At 45.2% G+C, this 17,902-nt stretch overlaps 1 protein-coding gene across 2 annotated transcripts; it reads right to left on the bottom strand.

Annotated features, from left to right (window-relative positions):
* Nucleotides 1-400: 400 nt before the first annotated feature.
* MINAR1 (membrane integral NOTCH2 associated receptor 1) lies at nucleotides 401-16,936 on the bottom strand. Of its 2 annotated transcripts, XM_042824761.1 has the most exons (5): nucleotides 16,794-16,936; nucleotides 8,731-11,073; nucleotides 7,007-7,261; nucleotides 3,486-3,596; nucleotides 401-3,390 (listed from the first exon to the last, which is right to left on the bottom strand). In XM_042824761.1, exons 2-5 carry the CDS (start codon nucleotides 11,026-11,028, stop codon nucleotides 3,379-3,381), a joined length of 2,676 nt encoding a protein of 891 aa, XP_042680695.1. In that variant the 5' UTR covers nucleotides 11,029-11,073; nucleotides 16,794-16,936; the 3' UTR covers nucleotides 401-3,378. The 2 variants fall into 2 exon arrangements, with proteins under 2 accessions (XP_042680695.1, XP_042680694.1); XM_042824760.1 differs by having other exon boundaries at nucleotides 401-3,596.
* Nucleotides 16,937-17,902: the final 966 nt, after the last annotated feature.

Genomic DNA, 17,902 nt, shown 5'->3' with positions numbered 1-17,902 from the left:
ACATAAAAGGAACAGCGGTTGCACAAACGCATAAAGGAAACAGACTCCAAAATATTAGTCATGACCTTGTTAGAACAGTTGATACGGCATAATTCAGTCGTGAAATAAGCTACAAAATGAAATATTATGATTAGTGTCAAGAGCTAATCTCCCAAAAGCTCAGACATTGTAATGCAAAGGAGATTTTTAAAGAAACCCAACAAACTCATTTTTCATTATCTTCTGCCATCTTATTATTTCACAAGTGAGAAATCCATTAGCAATTCTGCCAAGAACTAGATGGAGTGCTTAGTTATCTAACACTGCGATGCTCACATCCCATGGCTATCTTGATGTCCCTGGAAAAGAAAAAGAGGAAAAGCAATGGGATAATAAATTACTGTAACTGCTTCATTAAAACTTGGGACACTGTAATTTTCAAGTTTATTTGGTATTATATTTAAATGAACCGAAAGGCAACATTGTACAGTTACTTTATAAAATAAAATCATTACATTGTACATTAACCAAAGCCCCATTAAAAAAAAAAAAAATCCTAAAAAGTCATTTGGGGACAGATTCTGTTCTTGCACTTCTACACATATGACTTATGGAGCTGATTTCTGCAGCTCTCCTGTTGTAGGAAAAGTAAACAGGATTCGCCCCCAGAATACTATTTATTTAATTTTGTAATTCTTGCAGTTGCATTTTATCATGTGTAATATATCAAGTTTATAAGGCATAAATACGAAAAACAGTTCAATATGTTCATCATAATTTTAATTAAATAATACAATCTAAGACACTTTTTTTTTTTTTTCAATCACACCAAGGATTACAATGTACCTATAGCTTTAGTTTATTTTTCTTTTTAAATACAAAAGTCTATCATGTAGTATACAGCATATATGAGTTGATAACTGGTTCACAAGGTCAACCACAATATTCTCACAGGTTTCTATTGTAGGACCTCCCCTTGTTTTATACATTCTGCACAGGGCTGAAGGGTCCCTCCTTCCTGGGCTGCTCTCCTCTGGCAGCAGCAGCAGCCACCACTGCACCACCCTTATCTATTTTAAGCAAAGATGAGGAACTCAATGGGAAGACTTGGAATGCCCATTTTCCATAGGGGAAGCCTAGGGATGCCCATTTTCTACAAGGGAAGGCAAAGTGGTGGCTCCTGGAGGTATCTGTGGAGCATGGAGGTGGAGCCGGGCTCTGCCTTCCCCACTGCCCATGGGCTCCTAGCACTGCTGAGATGCTTCCCAGACACTGCGAGAGCCAAACGGAGCTCAAATTAGGGATTTGTGCCAAACCATGTGCTGGCATGCTGCTACAATGGGATGGGTTGCCTCTGTTCAATGGGAGGATGGGCAAAAGCGTTTCAGTAAATTAGGGGTACTTGGGATGCTGAGCTCTTAGCTTCATGACTCAATCTCCTCCCAGATCCTCAGGATATTTGATGTCCCTAATGCAAAAATTCCTTGATGCCAACAAATAACATTAGAACTTCCTGTCGCTACCTGGAACCAGTGAGATTTCTACATCTACAATCAACATAAATTGTGCATAAGGTAAAATGCAGAGCAATGGCTCTGCGGAGAGTATTCACATGTCTAAAATTAGACATCTTGCTGGCAGTTCTGAAACATCCCTGGGGGTTACTCTACCTGTCTATATTTACTACGTATGGAAGCTGAGCTCCTAAACATAGGTGCTCTGAATCACATGGTGATAGAAGGCCTTAGGGGAGCCCAAAATAGATGGTGTGAATTATTCCCTGTCTACTGTGACTCCATCCTGCAGCACCTGGAAGGAAAGAGAAATCTTAGTATAGAAATGGGGAAAAAAAAACCACAGGATTTGGGTCAGGATTGCACCAGGAGGTGCAGGTTTTGGTGTAGGCTGTGCATCCCATCCACCCAGAGTGGGACGGGCAGGGGACACTCTCACAGCTGCTACATGGCTGTGAAGGAGCCAAATTACCTTCCGTAAAAAGCATTTACTGAGAGGATCTCATTTCTCTCAGAAGACCAGCAAGATCACGTTAATTCTTGAAAATACTTTTTTTAGATACTTTTTCCCATCTATCTGTGACAGAAGAGAAATACTGTCCGGGTATTTACTTACACACTGCATGACAGGGAGTTTCTGTCATAGCTTGAGAATTCCTTTTAACCTGCTACGTGCATTTGGAATAGAGCATTAAATGGATGTTTCTCATGGGGTTACAGACTTCTTGCTGCCCAGTAGAGTCAACCATCATTCTTAAGCACATTAGCACTAGGGAAGCAGAAGGGCTCCCTGCGCTGAATGCATTGCATTAACAGCAAGTTTCCACCAGCGCTGAAAAACTGTGCCCTTAATATAAGTGCTCAGTAACCACCAGCCCTGCAATTTGAAGAGCAATCTGAACTGTATAGAAGGCTTGCGGGAAAAGAAGCTCCATTAGTACCCATTATGCCATGATTTATGTTATGGGCTTAAAATAGCAAAATTAAACCGTTCTATTTAATCCACAGTCTAAAAAAAGGCACAAAGACTTTGTGACAAAATTATAACTGTTCAGATTACATTTGCAAGAACTTCAGCAGAGTGTTGCTTGGATTTGCCAGCTTTGCTTGCTGGCAGGAGTGAAATTGAGACAATTCCACTGTCTGCAGAGGTAAAGAATACCCTTTCGGCAAGGCATGTTTGCCAGCTCTATGCAAATGTTATTCAACAGAAGCAACTGAAACCTCCTTTGATTGCTTTAGAACATAATCTTTTTGGTCTGCAGCACATTGCACTTATCTAAGTACTCAGTGATGACAGTGGGTCTTAGGGCAAGACCAAATATAAAGAGCCCTTTTTAATCTGAACATAGAAATGAACTCTGTTCATGGCTACACAGTCTGCTTTCAATCAAATGATCATGATATGCATAAATACTATAAAATAAATACAATACATTCAGAGTTTTCTACATTGTAGAGCTTTAAGACATTTGCAGCTCCCCGATGTAATGCATATACAACATTCCCTTCTATACAGTGCTTCCTGCAGGTACTCACACCTCCACCGAATGCAACATAGCTCAGACAAACCTCACCCTTTTTCTGGATTCTCATCAGTCTCTGGAAAACATTATATTGTCTCTTTAGGAAAAAAAATATTGCACTTCTAAAAATGCATAAAAATGGAACCGAGTTCCCATCAGCTCTGCCACGCACACGGACCATTATTTAAAATAACACTTCTCAAAAAACCTTCTCTCTCATCATTTCACGTTTTGTCTGCGTTTGCAGCACTCTCCATCAGGATATCCTCAGAACGTTCCTCCTTAGCAGATTCCTCTACAGTTTTGCCACAGGCTGTTTGAAACAGGGAGTGAGCTCTCTGAGATGCGCCCAGCTGCAGTCACGGCTCTGTCTGTGGGTTCAGGATTTCATTGTACAAATGGGAACTACAATGACCAGGATCACCGTACAAGCGGCCGCTGCTATCAGGGCAGCTATCTTGCACACCTTTGCTCTTCTGAACTCGGCTTCTTTGCGCTTTAACAAGGAATCGTAGCCAGGAGTATAAATGTCTTCCATCCAGTACTCTAAGTTGTTCGGGTTTAAAGATTCTTGAGTCTAAAAATTAAAAGGAAACAGTTGTTAAGTGCCTGGGATCTGTCACCAATAAAGCAAGCAAAGCCAGAACGCCTCCCAGCTGCTGTCAGGATGAAGTGAGCTATGGCTGCTCCGTGCATCCGTCCAACTGCATTTCTCCCAATCCCACTTCCGTAAGACGGAAGGAAGAGGCAACAAAATACTGCAACAAATAAACTCCCTCAATGGTATTGTCCTGCTGCAAAATACCCAACATACTTCTGATAGGCTGGAAACGTCATCATCTTGGGTGGCATTTAAATAAGATCTCTTTAATCTCCTTGGCAGCAGAGATGTCAGCAACCGGGCTGTCACTGCTTTCTAAATTATTAAAGCCCAGCTGGTAGGAAGGGTTCCTCACACACATTCCTTACAACTGACATTTTATGAAGCTAACCCTAACTTTGAACCATGGAACCATAGGATACCCCAAGTTGTACGGGACCCGTAAGAATCACTGAGTCCAACTTCTGGCTCCACACAGGCCCACTCAAGACATTGGGGGTTTTTGAGTGTTTTATTTCTTATGGTTTTTTCTTCCTGGTTTTTTTTTTATTCATTACAATTTTTGAGCTCTTTGAGCTTTACATTTCCACCTTGCTTGTGGTTGTTTGTTTTTTTTTTCCTTCCATCCTTTCTCCAAGGGAAAACAGGGAAAAATGGAAAACCCAAACAGCAGGCATTGTATTGTATTTAGTAGAAGAAAAGAAAGCAAAAGTGTGAAAAAGGAGAGGAAAAAAAAAAATTTAAAAATGACAACTTTTCCTTAAAGCTGTCTCCTGCGTCTGAGTATCCAAAAGGCCATTTCTTTAAAAAATAAGGAAGATTCCCCATAGAAATCTCCCAGTGAGAATACCCTAACACAGACGTTTCTGCGCCATAATGGGCCCAATGCAAAGCTCACTGGAGCCAGCACAAAGAAACTCCAGCAGACTTGAGAAGGATTTGGGTAAGCCTTTAATTGGCTCATTGAGATTTGTGGCCATGAGCTGCCGGCCGAAACCTTCCTTTGCCTGGAAGCACTATTTGCTTTATGCAAAGAAGCATTCCATGGCAGTATTGTATAGCCACCTCAGAAATAAACAATTAAGCAGCAGTTTCATGATCATTTAACGGAGATCTCTATGACAGCTGAAGCAGAGACCATCAGCTGAGCCTTCATGCTGCACCATTCATCCTGACAGTGCATCCTTATACACAGGACAAAGCACTGGGATCTCACCTGGACCCCATGCCTTTGACTCAAATGCAATTTTGCAATTTCTGCTTTAAAGGAAGATCAGGAGAAATTTTAAATGAGCAAACAACTGCATAAACAAAACCAAGGACAGCCGTGCTATGCTTCAAGGGAATTATACTTTCAGACCCCTCTGCATTGATATTGACCTTTTAACTACTTCAGAAGGAAGATGCATTATTAAAAAGGCCCATTACTGTTAGTCAGCTTCCTTTCCCATTTCATTGCCAGATGTAGGAATGTTCATTAAAGCATAATGTATTTACTTTCAGTTCTAATAAAATTAATCACCTAGGAAAACCCACTCATCAGTCTGCGTCTGTTCTTTAAGTCTGTCAGTAAGCTCTATTATGAAGTCTAGACGTGAGGTTTGTGGAGTAGATGCAATTCCTACAGTCCTTTTGGGGGGAGAGAATCAAACTTGTAAAGTTTTATCACCTTTATCCTAAAGATAAATGATGGCACTAAGCTGCTTTCTCTGGTTTGCTCACAGTCGTGCAGGGCTGCTTACATGGAAGAAAGCAGTCCTACAAGGACCAGATGGAGAACACTTCTCCCAGGGGAGTTATGCTTCCAAATATCACCTCCCCAGTTGCCTCTGCTCAGCAGATAAGGGCTGTTTTGCTGCAGAGGAACTGCTTGCAACCTCTTCCTACTATAGCACATGGGCTGCAATGACAAGGGAAGGAATTTGGTAAACCCCTTGATGCTTTTAAATCCCAGAGAGCAGCACACAGCTGAGGTCCCTGTGCTGTTCAGTTTCTCTCTGAGTGCATTTCAGCCACTGCAAGGAGCAAAGCTTGGTGAGGATAAGGGTGTTCACGAGAGCTGAGCCTGGAAGTAAATATGCTGTGCCCAAATTCCTTCGCGATCATTTATGCAAGTTGCACTATAGCACTGTGGGGGTGACTGCATGCACTGCTGATCAGCCCTGGGCTGTAGGTCAGTGTGCTTCTACCACTGCCAGCCCAGCAGCTAACCAAGGCAGCTTGCTCGGCTCTGGGGCATGCATATGTCTGCAAGCAGCCCAGAATGCCTGAGGTCAGCACCAGTCCCCTGCTGGCTCTACCTGCTGCCATATAGAATCATAGAATAGTGTGAATTGGAGGGGACCTTTAAAAGTCATCTCGTCCAAATCCCCTGCAATAAACAGGGACACCTCTGAGCTGATCAGGTGCTCAGAGCCCCATCCAGCCTGACCCTTCTTATAGCAGCTTCAAATATACAGTGATTTGGGAAAAATTAAACCCTAAATTGGGTTTGTCTTTCACTAACCCACTCTGCTGTTTTTTGTTATTCTTTTTAAGCTACATAGCTATGCCTGCATTAACAAGTTGTACAACTTGGTAGGAGCAGATCAGCAGAAAAGCAGTAAAGACCCTGGATCTCCCCTTCTGAATTTGAAGGAGAGAAGTGGCTTGGGACTACCTCTGGTTTGGCCCATTAGTGGTTGGGAGTGCATCATTTGCCCAGGGAACACAACACACAATATAGTTTAAAATGAACAAACTCAGTTGGCACTCAGCAGTATGAACCAAAATCAGGCAAGCAGTGACTATTGGAAGAATTAGCACAAAGGCACACACACTTGCAAACTGAACTAAAATGTGAGCAAGACACATTAACTGATCTGCTCTTCATGCGAGCTTGTTCTTCCAACAGCCTCTTCAATGCCATAACAGCGATGTGTTTCAGGAGTTACAGTACTGAATGTCTCCTACAAATATCTTGCTTCATGTTTCCAAAGTGGAAAAACCATTAACACAAATTTTCTGTGAACAATTCAGACAGAATGAGGATAAAAGAAAAAACAACAACGCTAGATTCTCCCCACTGACTTGCTATGAGCAGTTCATCTCTGCACCCTGTTATCCCCGTCTTCTTTGTTAGAGCTACAGATATTGCACTGGCCTACCAGACATTTCTCCATTACAGAATAAGAGGGAACACCAACCTGGCAAGAATCATCATTCAGCAATCAAACATCCACATTTTACTTTGTTCTTAGCCAGGATGGATAGGGATCAGCCAGACTAGTGGCTCAACACTAAATAGCTCCTTTCTGAGCTATCCAAATCCCTTCTTAAATGCATACTCTAGTAATATCCAGTCACAAACAAGCCATTCACATTAACAAAAAAAAAAAGGGACTCACTTGTAGATCCAATGCTGCAATCTTGCCTTTATCCCCTGAATTCCTCGTGTATTCTTCTATGGTCCACGACGGCTGGGCACGTTTCACTTCAGCCAGTTCTGTCAACCTCATATCTGTGTAGAGCGGGTTGCTTTTCATGTGTGACTTGAGTGATGCAGGGTAAGGATGAGGACTAAAGACTTGTTCAATCAAGAAAGCATCTTTTGGCTGTTTGGGGAGTCTATGTGGCTGTGGGATTTCGTATTGCCTGTCTGCCTGCAATAGGGTTCAAAAGAATTTGAGAAAAGAAACAGGACTATGAGGGAGTTAAACACAGAGGACAGAGATATTCCTTTTAGACTCACCAAAAGATATTGCTTATAGGTCACAATAAGAGAAGTACCAGTTAGAACAAAGGCTTTGGTTGTCCTTAATCTTTTTTGCCCACCCTCTTCTCACAACCAGATCAAAGAGGTATTTTACAGACTTGGCTCTCCACAGCATGAACACAAAGAAGATGCAAAGAGGAAATTTAGGTTTCGTACTGTTTGCAGGCTATAAAACTATTCTGAAAATAGCCCTGACACGCAGAAAATCCTAGCTGGCCTGGTATGAGCTCCATGCAAGCTTCCAGATTTGTGTTTCCAGATCAAATCTTGTCAGGAAGATGTCCTGGAATACTCTCCCCTTGACACCATACCACCCGTTGAACCAATCCAACGTGATCCATACTCTACCACAGAAGCAAGGAAGGGACTTTCAAAGTCAGCATTTCATTCTGGGCAGATGAATGTACAGAAATGCTGAGAGTTGGGCTTACTAAGGGTAACCCTTTTCCCCTTCTGCAATCTGCTAATAACCCATGGTTCATGGCTTCTTGTTCATTCCTTTGGACTTGCCCCATCAAACGTCACCCTCTCTTTCCTCAATCATTCTTTGCCCTCTATCCCCATCTTAAGGAGTCACAGCAAGGCCATCTTGTGTTCTTGGTAGACAATGGAGCTGTAGGATCCCCAGTGCCCTCTACCAGCCTCCACTTCCTTGAAACTGAAACAACTGCCCACATAGTATGCAGTTGTAGCTGAGCAGCAACCGTATCTCTGTGCAAGGACAGCCACAATAGGCATGTTATCTGTGAAGGCAGCAGTGGGCAGTGGTTGGAACAGATGGTCAGAGATCCTCCGACTGACGAAAACAAGACAGAGGAGGGTTCAAGACACTTGTAAATGGCTGTGACGGTCAGATACGTAACTACAGTTTGCATCTCATGGTGCACATGCAAAGGTTCTTTTCCTGAGGGATTCAAAACCATGAATATATTTTTTTGCGTTTTAAATATGCTTCTCTGATAATAGCCATCGCCATGCAATTTCAAACCATCTTTTTAAACCAACCTCTGGAGAATTTCAGACTGTAACAATTTTCCTCGTGCTCTTCTCACCAAGTTAATTACCTGGCCTCCTTACATGACGATGATGAACATCATCTTCTTTCAAAGACTTCACCCAAATTATTCCTCTCTCTTTTCAAAAGAGCGAAGTGCTTTTAGGAACAACTTGACCATATTGCAGCTGCTCAGCACAAAATATGTAGGTACAAAATCACTCAATTACGATAACAATAAGGATAGGAATAACATGGCAGGGCAAAGAATTGCCATATCCTGAGGCTCGTGGTGACTGTGGAAAACATTCATAACTAGATTATTTTTAGGTGTTTATTATGGGAGCTAAGGTTGAAATTACCTCTTTAGATTTCCTGTGCCAGTCCTTGTTTTCTCCTCCATCTCTATCTTTCATTTCCTCGTCTGTGATGCCAACTTTGTTGGTGTAAGTAATGGCTCTCCAGTCTCGAGGAGAGTTTGAAATGCTTGCTATTTTGGATTCAGTTGCACTATTTTCCTCTGTTAATGATCTTGATGACCTCCTAGTAAATAAGCTTTTTTTTAAGGCCTTTACTCGAAGACTCTCACTGTTACTTCCGCTGGCGTCTGAACAGCACCATTCAGGATTGTTCTCTAATTTGCTTCCATGAGGAGTGTTGTGGCACTGAAATATCTGGGGGGAATTACTTTCATCTGATGCGGCATCGCTTGTCAGTGAGTTGAGATCTATTTGCACGCTGACCTTCTCTGGCTGCTGAATTTTTTGATCCAACTTGCTTAATTTTCCCAGGACCTGGGAGATTTCTTCTCGGACGCCTGAGAGCGATTCAAGTTTCTTCTCTATTTCACCAATCCTCAAAACTAATTTGCAGACACTTGTTTTCAGTTCATCATCCACGTTACTGATATCTGCCCGGACCACTTTATCTAATTTGTTGCAGGCACTCCCGTTGGAGATTTTAGTCAGATTGTGCTCAGGTGAGCTGTCACAGTCTGATTTATGCATCTGAGACAAGGAACCAGTGCTATTGTAGCACGAAGACTGCATCACTCCTGTGGACCCACTGATACTCATGTCATCCAAAAACCGGAAAATGTCACTGATATCATCACTCACTATTTCAGAGTCATCATCTGAGTGCTTAAGAGAGTGCCGCTCTGCATACTTGGCTTGGCCAGGTGCACACAAATCCTTACATTTCTTATGGTCCAGGACTTGCTGCTCCGTTTGTGTCCCAACACTCATGGTTCTGTCAATACTTAAGATCTGAACAGAAGTGCAATTAATGCTTTTGTCCTTAAACTTTTTGACTGGCTCGTGCTTTTCCACATCTAGAATGGAAGGAATTTCCTTGGGTTTGTGTCCATTTTGTTTCACAGCGTAGTTTGTCTGCATAATGGGTTGCTGATCCTTCGGATTTAGGTAGGACTGATGTCTGTCAGCTGAAGGGAAGTTTGGAGATGGGTTATTTGAGCTCTGGTACCGTGGCTTCTCTTCTGACTGCTTTCTATTAAAAAATGATCGTTCAAAGTCAGGTACCTCCTCAGTATTTAAACTCCAGCTTTTAGCTGGCCAGGCAGTTTGTTTGGTTGGCTTTCCGGTCCACTTTTTTGTGTCCTGGGGCCCAAGAATAGTCGTTGGGCCGAAATACGTTGAAGCTTGAAGATCATCTAAGCTCTCGTGCTTCACTCGTCTTTTATCTGGTATAGGAGAATAAACTGGATTCAAGTACTGGCTGCTGTATGGCATTTCAAAGCTGTGGTTGAAAAAAGTCTGCTTAGAGCTTTCTTTTCTGTTCTGAGGCTCTCTGTGTCCATCTTCTGGCTTTTTGTTGGATGGTATTAAGTTGGGAGATATTGTAATCAGATTATGAAAATCTTCTTTGAATATATTTCTTTTCTGGACACACGACTGCATCACAAATGGCTCGTCGTTTGAAATGAAAGTTTCTTTCAGGCCTGTGCTTATAGGCAAAGAGTCTTGGTCTGAAATAGATTCATTTTCAATGTTCATGGGGAAGTACGTGCTCTGCATCTCACACGGTGGAGACGTGGCAATGGAATAGGATGCCAGAGCCTGCAGCCTGTCCAGAGATGCAGCCCGGCCCTTCATCTCCTTGTTAACTCCAAGCAAGAAGTTGGGCTCTGATGAGGGAACAAACTGCTGGCAGTCTTTGCAGTCCATCTTCCTGCATTTTGAAGACCTTCTGACTGCAAAGCCCTGGCTGAAGTCCTGCTCACTCAGCTCACAGTTGGGCACGCACTCTGCCATGTTGCAGATCTCCGTGTCAGACCTACATGACTCAAAGGACTCCTTCTTCTTCACTTTCTGCCTTGCAACTGGAAGTTTCTCCTTGGCCACTCCTCCATTCATTTGAATGAGATTGAATATCGTTACTATATCTGCTGCCACCATGATTTTCTTTGATTGCTGATTGTTTACAGTGCATCGCATTTTGTCTTTGAATAAAGTTGCTGGGAAATTAGGATCCAGGCAAGCAGTGTAAAACAGCACACTACGGAGTTTGGCCAGCTGGGACAGATCAAACCTTGCACAGAGTGACTTGCAGAGATCCTGGTAAGAAACAGTATTCTGCTTTGTGTCCAGCTCCTCCAAGATCTTCACCAGAAAGAGTGAGGTTTCCTGGTTGGACTCCATAGTTTAAGCGTATTTTGTCATTTAACTGGAAACTGTGTTCCACTTCTACAGCAACACACAACAGCAAACAGAAAAGATTGTAAGTCACCCATAGATAATGCCCAGGACCTTGTAATTCAGCCACAGATGGGACCTGACTCTAGTCATGCAATCAAGGGATTGGTTTTATAACCCAGCCTCAAGTTTCCAACCTCCAAGGCTGTAATCCTAGCATCAATGAAGTCAATAATGCTTAAATGGAAGCAGGATTTCATCCAAGGAGGCTCATTTGTGTCAGTATCTGCCAAAATGAGCAAGTGAATAAACAGTAGGAGCTTTGCAGGGGTTGAACTCATGGCAGATGTACTGTGACAACCTGCTTGCTATTGAGAGAAGAATAGAAAGAGTTAAGGAAAAAAAAAAATCTCACAATCTTGAAACCAATCCAGCAGATGCTAGAGGGCTGCCTGCCAATCAGGGAGCGTCTGAAGGCTGAGAAATATCAAGGACAGAGCACATCCTCTTCAGTGATATGATCCCAGAGAAAGCTGGGCAATGCAGCTCCATTCACCAGCCTGAAGAGACAGGGCAGAGGTGGGGAGAAAAGGCTGCACGTTTCTGTGAATAACAGGAATCACTGAAGCAAGCACAGCTATTGTGAGCAGTGTGTTGGGAAGGTTGTGAAACCATGCTTTGAGAGTGGGAACCAACCTCTGGCTGTTATGGATCTGGAAAGGATGCTAGCAATTCACTGGTCTACGCAGGTCACAGTATGCTGTAATCTGCCAATTCCTATGCCTGGTCACTTGTTATTCTTACTCATAGGAATGACACAAATATTTCTCCTTCCCCAAAAGCTGTGGTATTTCCCCCCATTCATTCCCACCCTTAGATGTCCCTGAAAAAGGGCATCTCTATCCACACCAAGTGCAGAATGTCTATCTGAATGACAAAGCACAGGTTAGGCTTGCAAGGTTCCTTACTACTCCTTTAAAAAGTCACCCCCCATCCAAAAATATCAGAATTCCTGAGCACTGAGCAGAAACATTGAACTCTCTGTGCTGTGGCCTTTCATCTTGACCTGATGTTACACTGCTGATTGCTATCAGTGTCAGAAGCCAGCGTACAACAGCTTTCACAGCCAACACCACAGCAGCACCTTCCACAGGGGGAAAAAAAAAAAAGAAAAAAAAAAAAGCAGTTGCCTGTGAGGAAATCTCCATGCAGATTTGCCTTTTTATTTCAGAAGCATCTTCCTGCTGCCTACGATCAGGAGCTGAGTAGCAACAGCATCAATGTGTCCCTGTGATAGTAAACACCACACTCGGAAACCAATGGCTACAGGGATTTTCAGGCACCTCCGCTGCAAGCATGTTTGCTTTTAAAGCTCCCGTATTATGCACAGCAGCACAGCTCTTCTGCTAACTGACAGGAGAGCAAAAATGTTATATTGCTCAGCGCTCAGCTGCAGAAAGTAATGCTGAAAGCTGCAGGAGGATGGTTGTACCCTTTTCCTCTTTATCAACTGAATGCGCTTGTGCACAGCCTCTTTATCACCCTGCCTTTGCATCTCTCTGACTTGTCACCATTAGGAAATGAAGCATCCTAGCCAAGTCCAAGCTGCTCTAATCTGCCACCGAAGCCACCGAGTGCTCCCAGAATTAACTTGACATGTGGGGCCAGCAACCAGGGGACCAGTGCAGCAACTCAATTTTCAGCATGCTATAAATCTGCCATTTGTGGAAATTGTGGCAGTCTGATGTTTTGCCACCTCAGAGCTGAATACAAGCAAAAGCAAACATCTCCTCCCTTCTGGAGCTTCACAGCTTCTCACCAAATCCACACCTGGACATACATTTTCACAGCCTGATGTACACTTTGCTCTGCCTGCACCAATCTGCCAGAGCCCTCCTTTTTCCCCATTCGCCCTCCTGCTGAAATACACAAGTAGTCATTTTGCAATAAAATACTTCTTAAAGTCATTAACCCATTTTTCCCCTGTATTTCCCAGCACACCGACATTTCTCGTGCCAATGAAAAGAAGCCAAGTAGAGTTTCTCAAAATTTTCTATTTTGCACAAAGCCATTCTTACAGCACTCTTCCCAGCAGAGGTTTCAACTTCCTGCCAGGTAACTAAACTTCATGAATCCAGTATACAGAATCATAGTGGTATTTTCCAACCTTAATGATTCTAAGATCACCCAGCCCAACCATCAATCCACCCCCACCATGCCCACTGACAACATCTCTCAGTGCCACATCCCCACAGTTCTTGAACACCTCCATAGGCAGTGACTCCACCACCTCCCTGTGTAGCCTTTGCCTCACCACCTTTCTGAGAAGAAACTTCTCCTAACACTCAACCTGAACCTCCCCTGGCAACTTAATGCCAACTTAAAGCCATTACTTCTTGTCCTACAACTTAGGCGCTGCCTGCTTTTCAAAGTGCTGAGTATCGACACCTTCAGTAGGGTTCAGAGGAAGCCTCTACATAATTCCAGGTCTCACACTGCTTAGCTGGACCAGCACCAGCAAGGTGCTGATAAGTCAGCTGATAAGGCAGCATGGGAACAAAGAAGTGACAGAGGCTTTGAAACAGGGGTTGTTGAGAGAACTGATCCTGTGGAGGTGGGATTTGGCCAATTTGCACAACTGAGACTGAGCTCTGGGAGTTGGGAATGGAAAAGGCAGGTTGCAAAATTAGACACAGGTCTTGAGAAGCAAGCTAGCTGGGAGGTGGAATTATTACCCCTTCACTCTTTGGCTGTTCACAAGCTCCTCTCCAGTGGGGACACGCTCAGGTGTAAAAGGTTCATTGAGCTTCAGACTGGCCATGGAAGTGGGAGCACTCCTGTGTCAGAGCATCAGAAACTCTGCCAGTAGAATACACAACAGATTCATGCTGTGAGAATAAAATAAGATGCAATACCCCAGAAGGACTATATATGACAGCCTCCAAATCTTGTTTCCAGGCAAACCTGGTGCCCAGGCTTTTAGTGGCACGCTATGGTCTCCTGTCTCTTGTTATGCCTGTGACAGAGGCAGCAGCCTCCTGGCAAGTCATCGTAGGAGCTGCCACATCCCCAGCACTGGGGCCATGTTCATTCATCACATCTCAAAGCAGGACCAGAATAGACCTGGACACGGCACATAAATGCAAAGCTCCAAAATAAGAACAGGAAGAACTTTCAGAGAGGGCATAGAGTCATGAACCAGTCAAAGGCAGCAAAGAGAATGAAAGCACCCACAGCAAGCATACCAGCACAGAGGGGTGCTCACATGGCCTCAATTCCACCCAAATCCTCCTGCCCTATCTTCACATTCAGCAACCCCAGACCAACTTTATCCTCCAGAGACACAAAGCTGACCACCAGGCACAGGGACAGGATCCAGCTTATTCATCCTCAGCAAGACAGCCTCTGATCAAACGAGCCACTTAACACTCCATCCTTAATGATTTTCTTCTATTAACTCCAGGAGAGTTACTTGGACTTAGCTTCCTCAGCCCCAACATCTGCAGCCCTAATAGCACAATTATATCGCAGCGTGGACTGTGCAGCATCATATTGCACGGGCAGTCGATGGGCTCTGGCTCTGACTGTGCACAGATGAGCTCCAGGCTCACCGCAAATCAATGCCTTCTTGCCCTGCACCAAGAGCAGCGAGCGGAGCTCTCATCTTACCACAAAGATCTCGCAGGCTCTGGGGGAACAGACCAAGAGTATGGCAGCCTCCATCGCAAGGAGAATGCGCTGTTCTCTTTTCTGGTGGCTCAACCCAGCGCTGGGGCATGACAGTTTCAGCCCAAACTCTGCCCCACTGCTTTGGAGTACACCAATCCCAACATGGAACTCCAAGTCCCACCTCTGGCAGTGGAAAGGTGCCTTGCAGAAGCCCAGATAGGAGCTGCTGGCAGTCAGTTTGTGTTATCCTCCTCCGTGATGCCCTCCCTCATTTCCTTCCCTGCTCTCAGTGCCTCTGACATTTGCTCTCCCCATTTCCCAGAGCTCACACATGGATGTGGTTACCAGAATCATCATTTCCCTCTCCCTTTGGTTTGCTTTTGTTCTATCGCTGTTGTTGACTACCGGGCCACCCTATAGCACTATCACCTCAACCACAAATAGATGAAATCCTCACATCAGTTCCCCCAGGAAGAGAGAGCTACTTCAGTGTGGGAGAACATTAATACAGAGACTGTAATATGCTGTTTTACTATTAGCTTCAGCTCATAAATCTTGCAGCCTGTCTTCCCTGCGCCAGATACAATAAAACAAGGCAGGCAGGGTGCACTGCACGAAACATGGAATGCATGGAGATGGGGCTCCGTTTTTGTTTTCTCTCACGCTCACAGATACATCTCAATGCCCACACATTAAGAAATGCTGATGGACATGCACCCAGAGCTCTGTTTTCCTTCCACCCGATGGAAGCAAAGTCCCTTCCCACATGCCTTATTCCTCCCCCTGCCTTCTGCTTCTTAAGAAGAAAACTCAGGAGTGCACTTCAGAGCCCCATCCATGCGATAGGAATGGAAAAGCCCTCTCAAGCAGCTCTAGCTCACGCAGGGTTGGAGAGACTATACGCCCAGGATGGAGGGAGCTGTGCCGGCTCTGCGCCGTGCTGCCCTTTTAATTCACTCCTCTGGAGGATTTTAATTCACTCCTCTGGAGCCAGAAGGGAGGAATGGCTGCAGACAGGCATCCCGGAGGAGCTCATTCACTGGCACTGTTCTGTACAGGAACAATGCACACTTAGCATTCTCATGGGCATCACCACCGCTGGCCCCATCCAGGTTCACCTGGGGTGGGTTAACAATGGGAGAAGTTGCTGTTTTCTGGCACTGTTTGAGCAAGCCCTGTGAAAGCACACTGTGCTAACCCAGCTCCCAGCAGAGACCATGCTGTAAAGAGACTCTGCACTTCAGCTCCCCAATAAAATCCAGTAGCCTCCAAAGACTTCCAGGGCATCAGCTGATGGGGAACTTGTGGGTAAAGACAGCATGTCCCCACAGCAGTGTCAAACAGGGTTTGCCATAGGTTTTTCTCATACACTAACATCAGGCTTATTATTTGCATTGTTTGGTTATGTAACACGGGTTAAGATTTGTGTATGGTCTGGCAAAGTGCAATCAGTCTAAAACCATGCAATAAATTACTTGAATTATTACTGCATCAGATTCTCCTAGTTATTCTTTGCCAACTACTGGCCAACAAGCACACACAAACGCTGTCCTGCCAATGCACTATATCAGAGCAAACCCAAATTAAATTTTTTGCCAAAAATTTCTGTACAGTGAAACAAACACCACTGCAAACACTGTCAGACAAATACAGATCAAGTCAAACATGAGCGCTTCATTCCATCCATGCTCTACCTGCATTTCTACATAGCAAACCCACAAACACACCAGATCTGACTTCACTCAGATGGGCTCCTCAACCCAGGGGGTGCAGAATCTCCAACAGGGATTTGGGGGCCCATGTTGGGGCTCACAGTGTTGGTCACCTCTAGAGACAAAACAATCTGTGTGGAACTATGCGCCATGCCAAAGTCATGGAGTTTCAAGATTTTTGAATCTCCCCTTCCTGGGGAAGCCCAGCAAAGAGGTGACACCCCAGGTGTTAGCAAAGCACTGGGGGCTTCCATCCTGCACCCCACATCTCCAATCTGTGGGGGTACCGGTGCTGAGGTCACCTCCCACCCTCCAATCCCTGCATTCTCCCGACAGATGGGGACCACTCGTCCCCTACACCCCATCCCGCACGTCCCCCCCGATGCTCACCTGGGGCTCCGCCTGCCTCTTGCCAGGGAAGCGCGGCCGTCAGGGCTGCCCCTTCCTCTGCAGCAGCCGCTTCCCAGCCGGGAGGAGGAGGAAGAGAAGGAGGAGGAAGAGCCCAAAGCCCCAGCAGGATGCCATAGCGCCGGGCTGCGCTGACAAAGGCGGTAGCAGGTTGGCACGGGAGAAGGAGGAGGAGGGACAGGAGGAGGGAGGGGGCTGCACAAGCCGAGCCTCCCCGCGCCGCCTCCTGAGCCCGCAGCTGCAGGAGGGGGTTCAGCCCGGCGGGAGCCAGCGCTGCGGCACCAGGGCTCGGCGCCCTACCAGGGATGCTACATCTTTTAGGCTTTATAAAATCCTTCTCACAGGTAGATTTTGCAGCCTCCCAGCGTCCAGCTTTCAGCCCCATTATGTCCTTCCCGCACCCCAAACCCATGGGTGTCTTGGTACAAAGGGGTGCATGTGTGCTGGGCTATCTTCCCACTTGTGGCTCGATGCGGGGTGCCTCGTCCCCCCAGTATCTGCCCCTTTGCGCCCGCCGGGCTGAGGACGCCGCTGCCTCGCGGTGCTTCCGCGGTACCGAACCGCATCGCACGGGGGGCTGGGGGCCCTGGTACCCAACCTCGTCTCACAGAAGGACGGTGGCCCTGGTTGGGATGGGGTCACTGGCACAGGGAATGGCTTGCACAGGGCAATCAGCACCTCGGTTGTTGCGTGATACACGTGCAGCACCGAGGCACTCTCACTTGCCAGAGCTCATCCAGCATCAGGGCACTATTCCATTGCTGATGGTCTACTTGCTGTGCTACCCAGGAAATGCTGCAGAGAGTTTTTAATAAAGGTGTTGCTAGGTGGATAAAGCCTCATATTTCATCTCACAGTAATCTTCAGGAGGTGAAATGTCATGTTTTCTTTCCTAAATGAATCCACCCAAAGGACTGCCTGCATGCCATGGACATCTGCCTCTTACTTACTGTGACAAACTTGGGTACAGATAATTCTGCTTTTCTGGAAAAAACAGGGGGCCAGGAGAGGGTTTTTGTCCAAAACCCACTGATACATAAAAGTCCTTCCACTGACTTTGAAAAAAATTGCACATGATTCAGTGTACGTAT

Source organism: Centrocercus urophasianus, unplaced genomic scaffold (genome assembly GCF_019232065.1).
Source record: "Centrocercus urophasianus isolate 14NV4802_14NV808 unplaced genomic scaffold, USGS_Curo_1.0 seq_23, whole genome shotgun sequence".
Taxonomy (NCBI): Eukaryota; Metazoa; Chordata; class Aves; order Galliformes; family Phasianidae; genus Centrocercus; species Centrocercus urophasianus.
The sequence above is the reverse complement of the archived record's forward strand: the minus strand, read 5'-3'. Positions and strand labels throughout refer to the sequence as shown.

What these genes read in the sequence shown, in the direction of transcription:
- MINAR1 (XM_042824760.1), bottom strand. Translation starts at nt 11,028, where the DNA reads ATGGAGTCCAACCAGGAAACCTCACTCTTTCTGGTGAAGATCTTGGAG. An exon ending in GGCACAGGAAATCTAAAGAG is followed by an intron (nt 7,262 to 8,730) that starts GTAATTTCAACC and finishes ACCCTATTGCAG; the next exon opens with GCAGACAGGCAATACGAAAT. An exon ending in TTGCAGCATTGGATCTACAA is followed by an intron (nt 3,597 to 7,006) that starts GTGAGTCCCTTT and finishes TTTAATTTTTAG; the next exon opens with ACTCAAGAATCTTTAAACCC.